The sequence below is a fragment of the Lutra lutra genome, chromosome 8 (genome assembly GCF_902655055.1).
Source record: "Lutra lutra chromosome 8, mLutLut1.2, whole genome shotgun sequence".
Taxonomy (NCBI): domain Eukaryota; kingdom Metazoa; phylum Chordata; class Mammalia; order Carnivora; family Mustelidae; genus Lutra; species Lutra lutra.
Genome location: NC_062285.1, coordinates 33,539,869 through 33,551,118, shown reverse-complemented (window position 1 = coordinate 33,551,118; position 11,250 = coordinate 33,539,869). Strand labels below are relative to the sequence as shown.

The 11,250-nt window shown below is 36.7% G+C and overlaps 1 protein-coding gene across 1 annotated transcript; it reads left to right on the top strand.

The window, feature by feature from the left end:
* Window positions 1–10,626: 10,626 nt before the first annotated feature.
* On the top strand, window positions 10,627–10,897 carry LOC125106844 (pancreatic progenitor cell differentiation and proliferation factor-like). Its single transcript, XM_047741464.1, has 2 exons — window positions 10,627–10,759; window positions 10,797–10,897. The coding sequence occupies exons 1-2, from the start codon at window positions 10,627–10,629 to the stop codon at window positions 10,895–10,897; spliced, it is 234 nt and encodes a 77-aa protein (XP_047597420.1).
* The last annotated feature ends 353 nt before the right edge of the window (window positions 10,898–11,250 follow it).

The window sequence follows — 11,250 nt, the reverse complement described above, 5'->3', positions numbered from 1 at the left end:
GGGTCATTCATGCAGTTCCCCCAACAGGTTGGAGAAGTTGGACCCTCACCCCGACCCCTTCCTGGCAAGGAGAACTCATTTTAGGTATTAAGTTTCATCTCATGGGAATGGGATGATGTATTCAAAATGAAGCTCTCTTCTTGAGCAGTTATCTTCAGAGTTTTTTTTTTTCTTGTTTTTGTTTTTCCACTGTGTTGCTAAAGTTTCTCAGGTAGACTATATAGTTTTGTTCTTTGGCAGCCGTCTAATTATTGATCTTTGTAGAGGGACAGAGGCTGAGGTCCCCTGTGTTGCCATTTTAGTGATGTTACCCTGGACAGTATACTTGATTGTCATAACGTGGAAGGAGGACATGCTCCTGGTATCTAGTAGGTAGAGACTAAGAATTTTGTTAAACATCATACAGTGCATAGGACAGTCTCCCCATTGAGTAATAATCCAGCTTCTAATGTCAATAGTGCCAATGCCAACAAAGCCTGAGCTGTCTTTTCTTCCTTTTCTTCCTTTACTACCTCCTGCTAGTCAATACACCTATCTTTCTCATAAAGATTTACCAGATGTAAGTGTATGTATGTATGTGTATATGTTTATTTATTTATTTATTTATTTTAGAAATGACAGCAGTTATTTTTCTATAGATTTTATTTATTTGACAGAAAGAGAGAGCACAAGTTGGCAGAATGGCAGTCAGAGGGAGAGGGAGAAACAGGCTATCCATTGAGCAGGGAGCCTGATGTAGGGTTCTATCCCAGGACCTTGGGATCATAACCTGGGCCTAAGGCAGCCTCTTAACCAAATGAGCCACCCAGGCACCCCTGTATGTCTACATGCTTAAAAGACAGAATGTGCACATGAATTTTTATCAGTCTCCAAGAATATCTATTTTGAGAGGTTATTTTAGAAGAAAAATATTTAATCTAGTTTATTTCATTATTTTGTCATACATATTTTTGCAGAAAGAGAATAGCAACTGAAATGAGTTTATTTTATAGTTCAGTTTTTAATTGTTCATGGGAAGTATATAAGTCATATCACCCTTTACCAGTGATCACTAAAATATCTGACCATGGTCTCATCATTTTGTTTGTTCTGAATTTTGGCAGAGCTCTGTATCACACATTAGTAATAAATATGTTGTTATAAGTCAGTATTTTCATTCAAGCTAATGTAAAAAGAAATTGTTCCAGTGAGGAAGACTTAAAATGGAAGCTGTCATTTGCATTTTCATCCCAAGGCCAAATGACTCTGTCAGTTTAGTTACCTAGGATTTTGACAAATAATCTTTCACAAATGTTAGCTGCAAAGAGATCCCTCATGCTGTCTATAGAGACGTTATGCATCCATTTGAAAGCAATCACTTAGCTCTTAAATTTGTCTTCATCTAAGAGAAGAAAATGATTCTAAAATTACAATACCTTGTGTCAGTTGGAAAGTAAGACATGGAGTCATTTAATTATTCTATCAGCACCTCAACAACTTAATTTTCCAAATTTTCCTCAGCTCTGCATTTAGTTAGACCTTGCAACTGGCAAACCCCTGACCTCCAGCTCTTGGCCTACCCTTGGGATCCTGCCTCTTCCAAAGAACCAAATAAGAGCGCCTGGGTACTTGCAGACCCAGTCTTTCTCTGTGCCCTGACCAAGAACTGTCAGTCTCAAGTTCTGCCCAGCACCCATCCCCAGAGAAGGCCTGTATGCCTTCAGGCTTCCCTTTGGCATGCAAATCATGATGACGTCAGAGAGAAGTAGCCAGGGAACCGACTGAGAGTTTTTCATTTGGGTTTTTTCCCCATGGAAGGAAAAAGTCTATGGTGCTGTTTTTATCTTGAGAAACTCCTAGGTTGAAAAATAAATGCAGGAAGGCAGAGTTGGATTTACAGACTATAAAGACTTTTCTACTCTCTCCTCCTGTATGGGAATAAAAATTGACCTTTCCCAAAGAGTTGTTTAGGACTGCCTGACTTGTCAATGACCAGGATACCATTCTCCCGGAATATTTATCAGTGCCTAAGAGGATATGTTGTTATCAAAACCACAACCAGAATTTGTTGAGAGCTTTTCTAAGTACAAGCATCCTGACATGGCTTCTGCCTTCACTGAGTTTGGAGTCTGGTAGAGGATTCAAAACTAACAACCATGAAACAATTAGCAAGCAAAGTAAAGTGTATAATAAATCACTCACTTGAAAAGCAGAGCTTAAAAGGCTCTAAGAAGTACAGAGAAGAATGACTAAAGAAAACACTAAATTTAATCTATAAACCTTACATTTCCCTAGAATTGAGGAACTGATTGAAATTATGTTTTCTAATCCAAGAAAAGATGTGATGTTTATGTTTCTTCTAAATGATGCCAAAATATTCAGGTGAAAAAGTAGAGTAATTTTGTCTTTTGACAAGAGTCACAAACTTCTATGTGTATAGGTGCCAGGAGTGTAGTGTACATAGTGAAACGAGCTGGCAAGGGACCTTTGGAAGGAATGATGCCTGTTGCAATCTATAAATCTCTTTGCTGCTCCAAAGGAGGTACTAGAAATGCAAACCTAATGTTGGCAAACTGTGTCATATATATATTTTTTTAATTTATGTATTTATTTTAGAGAGACCATAAACAGAAGGGGCTGAAGTAGAGGGAGAGAGAATCTGAGGCAGATGCTGTGGTGAGCCCAGAGTCTGATGTGGGGTTGGATCCCACAACCCTGAGATCATGACCCAAGCCAAAAACCAAGAGTTGGTTACCTAAGAGGCTCTGTCACCCAATTGCCTCAAGGTGTCATATTTTTTTTAAAAATCTGAAAACCTAGATATTTTTAATGTAAAATCTCCCAATTTATAAACATTAGCCACAAATAAAAATATTTGTTAAATGTACTATGGGCCATGTAAAACAAAACTACAGGCTGAAGGAGGGCAAGAATATTTAAAGCATTGATTATTTGTAGGTATAGAGGGAAAAGATAAGAGCAAAGGGGTAAGCAGACACCAAATTCTATCAGAACATGTAAGCTATGGGAAGAAATGTGTGCTGTATCCAAACAATAATGAAGGTTTTTAAACAGAGATATGATGTGATCAAACTTTCATTTTCAAAAGTTCCTTCTGGCTGGATATAGTTTGAAGGTTGGATTAAAGTGGGCAAAACTGTTGTCAGGGAAATCAGGAAGATAACACAGTATTTAAGATATGTATAGATAGATACAGATATAGATATATAGACATATATTTATTAAGATATTTATCTATACCTACATATATAGATATTTAAGTATTATATATAACATATATGATATATATGTCATATGTAATGTCATAATATGTCATATATCCTATATTGCATATGTCATATGTCATGTAATATGTCTTATATAATATATATGACATATAAAATACCTCATATATATGGTTACATATAATTCTACCTATCATCTCTCAAACTATCTTATCTATTATCTATTTATTTGAACTACTTTGGTAACAGAACTATAAGGTATGAGGATAAAATATCGGTTGTCCCAACAAATTAGCATGAGAGCTACAAAATTTTGGTTTCATTCTAATAACTTTTTTCTGATTACAAATGTATTTTTCACAGCTAAAATAATTACAGTAACACATAATACCACTTCCATCAGTACCAAGTGTTCAAAGTCTGCATCACTCAATGAAGCAAGAACAGGATGAAGACCTGGTACTGACTGCAGCATGGGACATACCTTTGGGATCCTCTAAAAAAAACTGAATAAAGGCAGGGACATTTTAAGTTTACTAACTTCTTATAGTTGCCCTCCAATTTGGAGGTTTGTGCTGCAATAACTCAGATATGATTTTGAAAAGAATAAAATAATTATAGGTTGTGAACTATGACACATAATGGATTATAGAAACAACCATGATTATTTCTTTAAGATTTGATATTTGGGGGGCATCTGCATGGCTCAGTTGTTGTGCATCTGGCTTCAGCTCAGGTAATAATCCCAGGGTCCTGGGATCGAGCCCCACGTCGAGCTCCCTGCTAGGCCTGTTTCTCTCTCTCCCACTCCCCAGCTTGTGTTCCTGCTCTCACTGTCTCTCCCTCTGTCAAATAAATAAATAAAATCTTAAAAAAAAATAGATTTCGTGTTTGGAAACCTAGAATTAGTTTGTCAAAGGATAGGTATATTTTAAGTACTATGTTAAATCCAGCCAGTGTCTAGATTGGTAGTACAAAATTTTAATTACTGTCATTTTCTTAAATTCTCATCAAAATGGTTATTAGTATATGTAGCCAATTGGATTTAAAAAAAATACCCAAAAAACGTCTCTCATGCCCCAGACTCTTCTTACAATGTGCCTTGACCCTCTTCATCTCAAAAAGTAAGGTCCCTTGAATATTGGATGGAATTGTGACCGGCAAAATTGATGCAATGTGGTTTCCAAAGCCAGGTCATAAAAAAGAAAATTTCAATCTCACTTCTCTTGAAAGAATTGTTTTTAGAAATCAGCCATAATGTTGTGAAGAAACCAGTCACATGGAGAGTCCCTGTGTAGATGTTTGGTTGACAGCTGAATCTGAGGTCAACTACCATGCTTGTTAATTGAATCTTTTCCAACTGTGCACCCAGACACTGTGAAACAGAAAGAAGTTGTCTCATTGTGTCCGTTCTGAATTCCTGATGCACAGAATCCATGAACATTATTAAATAATGGTTCTTTTACCCCACTAAAATTGGGGTGATTTTTTATACAGCAATAGATAACTAGAACATGGTGTTTGTTTAAATTCTTCAACAATTTAAAAGGTAAAACATGTTACCTCTTTATTGTTTAAATTGCATTTCCTTAATTGGCTATTGGGCTAGTTTTCTTTCCTTCCTTCCTTCCTGCCTTTGCATTTGTATTTCTTTTAAGAATCATTAATTATGATTATAATATAATCATAATTACATAATTATGATTATATTATAAACTTAATCATCAAGAAATGAATTTTAAAGATTTTATTTATTTATTTATTTGACAGAGAGAGAGCTCACAAGCAGGCAGAGAGGCAGGTAGAGAGAGAGGAGGAAGCAGGCTCCCTGCTGAGCAGAGAGCCCAATGCGGGGCTTGATCCCAGGACCCTGAGATCATGACCTGAGCCAAAGGCAGCGGCTTAACCCACTGAGCCACCCAGGCGCCCCAAGAAATGAATTTTAAAAAGGATTACACTCTGCATCGCCAGTGATTCACCAATGCCTTATATGCACTTCTATTAATAATATCATCAGTAGAATAATACATTACATGGGGCAGTGATACATATATACAACTCACACAATTTAGATTTATCCTGCTACTCTCATTTTGCTCTATTATTAAAGATTTCAGGAAGTTTCTTTCTGACTTCTACACTTCCTAAGTTTACCCAGAGACACCTTGGCAGGGAATACATTCTGTATCACCAAGGAGTATCTCTTCTAAAGGACTGGGGGCTGGCATAAGAAAACAAACTGTGTTATCTCAGTTCATGATGGTTATTATCACAGTATTCTGGGTGTTGGATTTTTCCTTTGCAGTGGATTTTAATCTTAAAATGGATACTGTGCTACCTCAACTTTGCTGTTAGATAATCCAAAAAAAGAGAGAGAGAGAGAGAGAAGGTGATAGTCTGAGTCTCATTTATCTTTTTTTTTTAAGATTTTATTTATTTGTTTGAGAGAGAGAGAAAGCACAAGCAAGGGGAGGAACAGAGGGAGAGGGAGAAGCAGTCTCCTCACTGAGCAGAGAGCCTGATGTGGGGTTCAACCCCAGGACACTGGGATCATGAACTGAGCCGAAAGCAGATGCCTAACCTACTGAGCCACTCAGGTGCCCCTGAGTCTCACTAATTAATTAATTAACAATTAATTAATTTTAAAGATTTTATTTATTTACTTGAGAGAGAGAGCACAAGTGAGGTTAGGAAAGGGCAGAGGGAGAAGGAGAAGCATATTCTCCTGTTGAGCAGGGAACATGATGCAAGGCTCCATCCCAGGATCTTGAGATCATGTCCTCAGCAGAAGGCAGATGCTTAACCCACTGAGCTACTCAGGCACCTGAGTCTCATTTATTTTTTGAGTTATAGGAATAAAACTAAAATTTTGTTTAGGATCTGATGTGTCTTCAATATAATACCATGAAACTACAAGCAACCTCAAAAGTGTAAGGAATCCTGTGAGGGAGTTTGGTGAAGCAAAGTTATAAAGTTCACAGCATATCATCCTTCACTGATCCAGACAAGATTTTGTGGTTACTACACTGATTCTCATAACAATGTGTATGTATCTTTATTTGAACATTCTTTGGTGTGGCTGCTTGCTTATTATAGGGATAGTCATTTAAGAATGTTTTATTTTTTTTAATTTAATTAATTTATTTGCCAAAGAGAGAGAACACAAGCAGGCAGACCTGGTGGTCAAGGAAGAGGGAGAAGCAGACTCCCCACTGAGCAGAGACTTCCTATAGAGCTTGATCCCAGGAACCTGGGATCATGACCTGAGCCAAAGGCAGATGCTTAACCAAATGAGCCACCCATGTGCCCCTTAAGACTGTTTTACATAGACTATGCATAAGAATCTTGAGCATGGAGCCCAAAGCCTGTCCCTGATCCCCACATAAATGATCTTTTTTGATTTCCTATCTTTTTCTCTGGAACATTAGCTCCAGGACAAAAGATAACCTTCTCTGAATTATCACTGATCTATAACCAGAACCTGGAAGAATACCTGTAAATAATAGATGCATAATAATTATATTTGAATGAATAAATATTATTCCAGGCCATCAAAAAAATGTAGGACCAGTGTAGAACCTATTCAAACAGAAAAGTCAGAAAGAATTAATAATATTAAAGAGTCTTTTCCAAACAGTTTAACGTTAAGATGGGTTTGTTAAGTGTTTGCTAGATAGACCATAACCCCATATATTTGGATCTCTTCTTACTCTTTATCTATGATAGCACAATCTGGGCACCCCTAAATCCCAGAAATCTACTACAAGACGTTATGAGGCAAGATAGCAAGAATATATTAGATAATTAAGCAATTGTTTTTTGTATGCTTTAAAGATTCACATTGAAAGAGTTTCTTCTAGATTCTTCCTAGAGCTAGTCAAAGAAAATCCATTATCTCACTAAACAATATTTTGAAAGGAAAAGGATTAAGAGATCCAAAAATTAATGACTATCCTATGTCATGTAGTATAAAAGATATGTGTATAAGTACATGTCTATCCTTCCAGCAAACTTATTTTTTATAATTTTTATTTCAATATAGTTGATACACAATATTATATTAGTTTCAGGTATACAACAGCGATTCAACAAATTTATAGGTTATGGTATGCTCACCATAAGTGTAGCTACTACCTGTCACCATACTATTATATTACAATTTCATTGACTATATTCTCTATTCCTGTGATTTGTTCATTCCATAACTGGAAGTATGTATCTCCCACTCCCCTTCACTCATTTTGTCTATCCTCCTGGTCTGTAACCCTTTGACAACCATCAGTTTGTTCTCTGTTTCTATAGGTCTGATTCTGCTTTTTGTTTACTTGTTTCCTTTTTCTTTTTTGTAGATCCAACATATGAGTGAAATCATATGACATTTGTCTTGTAAGTCATCTCTTTGTGCTTCAGTTTAATATTACTACCACTTTAGAATTTGTTATGCTAATTACATGATTTAATGGATATAAAGTGCCTAAAACAGTGCCTAGCATAGACTAATTGTCACAAATTGTTCTATTTGTTGTGCTAAACACCACATCTAATTGTCAAGGATATTAAAGTAGCCAAAAGTCTCTTCTAGAAAATGTTTTGTTTTACATTTCACTATGAATGCAAAGTTTATGTTATATCTCAAAGGCCAACTTTCTCAAAAATAAAGGGGGTACTGTATATAGTTTCTAGTATGTATTATTTGACTTAAAACATTTTATTCCTGGTCCATAAAGACAGATGTTTAAAAAATTAAGGTGAGAAGTTGGAAGGAGTTATAATGGCAACTACTCAAACAACCTGTTCTGGTATGACTGTTTGGGCTTATGCCTTCCACTTTACTGATCATTTTCTTATTGGCATTGACAACTCAGCAAAGAAAAAGACAAGTGGGTTAATTAATGGTGCATCTTTAGGATAAAACTTGCAGTAAATGTATCAAACACAGAGGAGTGAAACAAAAGTGTTGTTGAGATTTTTGCCAAGGGTCAGTCTCCTGAACTCTCATGTTCGTAAGCAGTATTTAATTTCTTCTTAAAATATCATTATTATAAGCACATAGAAAAATGTGAATTTCAGTAGTAGATAATAAAGGTAAGAAACCAGGAAAAAAAACCCTCAAATTTCTAGTCAAGGCATGGGTCCTAAGTGTCCAAATTAGATTTGACTCATTTTAGCACTATGAATGAAGCTCCTGAAGTTTTGTTTCCTTCCTTCCTTCTCTTTCCTTCCTTCCTTCCTTTCTCTCTTTCTTTCTTTCTTTCTTTCTTCCTTTCTCTCTTTCTTTCTTTCTTCTAATACATTTCCTCAAGAGGGGGAAGGTTTCGGCATCAGGGCTTCACTGAAAGGGTATACAGAAAAGATAAGAAAAAAATCAACGGGGAATAGTGGGAGCTTTTGCCAGGGAAATTACTCCAATCACTTTTTGGAGAAAACAGTCAGAAACGCAAATTTAAAAATTCAATGCTTCCTACACTTCATGCCTCATAAAATTTTTCCAAATGGCATGAAATTATTCAAGAGCAAGTGTTCATATAGAGTAGCTCTGCATGTTTTCACATGTGTTTATACTTTTAGCTTTCATTGTCCTATATTTATTCAACAGATGGCAAGGCTTATATCACAAACCTATCAGGATCAAACAGTCTCCTGACAAGAGAGCAGCTCATTTTGCACGAGGAATCTGCCAAGTAGCCCCCTCTGCTAGGAAACAAATGAATGGGCTAGTGTTGTTCTCAAGGGAATTGAACTGCAATAAACCACAGAAGGGAAAGAGAAGGATCACCAAAAGCAGCTGAACTCCATAAGTCTTAATAACAGAAAAGGGTCAAATAAATTATGACTAAGAACTCAAAAATTATATTTAAAGTTGTCTTATAATCATGTGTATTTTTTATTAAAGGGTATTTGTATCTGGAACATAAGTTGGTAAATCATAAATAATTCATTAAATATTTTTTATTTTAAAATTACTATTATTATCATAATTATTACTATTTGGATATAGTTGACACAGTGTTCTTTAGTTTCATGTGTACAACATAATGATTCAACAAGTTTATATGTTATGCTATGTTCACCACAAGTGTGGCTACCATCAGCCATCATACACTATTATCGTTCATTGACTAAATTCCTCATGCTGTAACTTTTATTCCCATGACTGTTCATTTTATTACTGGAAGCCTGTATTTCCCACTCCTCTTTACTGATTCTGCCCATCTTCTCCACTCCCTGCCCTCTGGCAACCATTAGTTTGTTTTCTTTATTTATAGGTCTGATTCTGATTTTTGTTTGTTTATTGAATCTTTTAAATAAAAGCTAGTGTTTATAAAATGACATTTTTGTTCTCTTTTATTAAGTTCCCATTAGAAAGGAAATGAGTACAGTGATCTATGGCTTTGTGATGTTGATATTCAAAGGCCAGGGTTCATTGCCTTAACATGGAATGGCCATTGGCTCTGAATTTGGTGTAAAGCAGGCTGGGTTTCAGTTACAAATACTCATCAGGACAATTTCTCCCTTTGCCTATCTTGCCTTCCTCACTTCCTACAGGTGTATCTCCTGAGTGAAATAGAGTTCCTAGAGTAGCAAAAGCCTTCAGATCAATAAGTAACAACAAAAAGTTTTTGGATTTGAAACAAGACAACACAAAGTTCTCTGATGGTGGAAATATCATGTAAGCAGGTGGTTTTCTGTTGTCGATCATTGAGACCTTTTGTTTGTTTACTCCTGTAACTCCAATATCTCATCCAGAGTTTAGCATATCATAGGTGGGCAATGAATATTTTTCAAGTAAATTAATTAATTAATTTTTTTTTCATGTAACTTTTGGAGCTCTAGATCTTTTTCTGTTAAGAAAGTTGAGATTTTAAAAAATGTAACTATTAGAGAAATGAAATGACAAGAAGTGGGGGGTCTTGTGATCAGCTTGCTTCTTAAGAGAACTTTCTACTCTTGGCTTAAAAGTATACTCATTATGCTAAGAAACTTTGGAGAGAATGATCTTCTAGGTTATTTTAACTCTAGATGGTTAAAATGTAAGTGTACTTTTGTTTCTGTGAATAAAGACTTACAGGGACACACTTTGGTAAATATCCAGAATAATTTCTCCCTATCACTTAGGGAATCATTTAATAGATGGTAAGTTAAGGCTATTTGATATCACTGCTTAAGACTGATAACTTGTTCAAAGCAAGTAATTTGATAAATTTAACATTTTAATAACAAAAACTCTCTTTGTTTTAGGATTATCGAAAAGTAGTTTTTTTCCCCATGTTTGCCTTGGTCTGGGAGCGGTCTTTGGGGATCTCCTTGGCAAATGGGGGCCTAGGGTCCCTGTCCCTGCCATCCTGTGCCAAGAGCCATGAGGGATCAACACAGAGGTTTTCATCAGGTCACAAGTGACAGCATGACTGCCATTCCCTCCAGCATCTTCCTTGTGGCCATTCACAACTATCACCTGTACCCCCTGGGTTCCACTTCCAGTATCAGCTCCTGCAGAAGTGCTGAGTATCCTGGGGAAACCATTCTTCACCACATTGGTCTCTTCAAGGCCCACCAGTATCACTGGTGGGCAAGCTTCTTTTTGGGGAAGTCTACTCTCCTATTCGTGGCTACAATGTTGGAGTCCCCAGAACGCTCAGAATCTTCCCAGGCCTCCAGAGCACCATCACCTGTAACTTGGGAAACAGCTTGGTGGCTAGCCCAGCAGAACCAATACTGGGTTTCAGTCCTGGGTAGCCACCACCAGCCATCAGGCTTCAGGAGGCTCTAGGCTCATTGAAGCACCTTCTCTAACCTTCCCATAGACTAGGCAGATTGCAGCAAGTGGAAGCAGTGGATTCTTTTATATCAAAACAGCAAGGGTGCCTAGGCAGTCCATTAAATATTGGACCTTTGGTTCCCACTGAGGTCCTGATCTTAGGGTAGGGAAATGGAGCCAAAGTCCAGGCTCCACCCTGGGGGTGAGTGGGTGGGTAGGTTAGTTTGCTTAAATTTATCTCTCTTTCTCCCTCTGTCCCTCCCCCTGCTC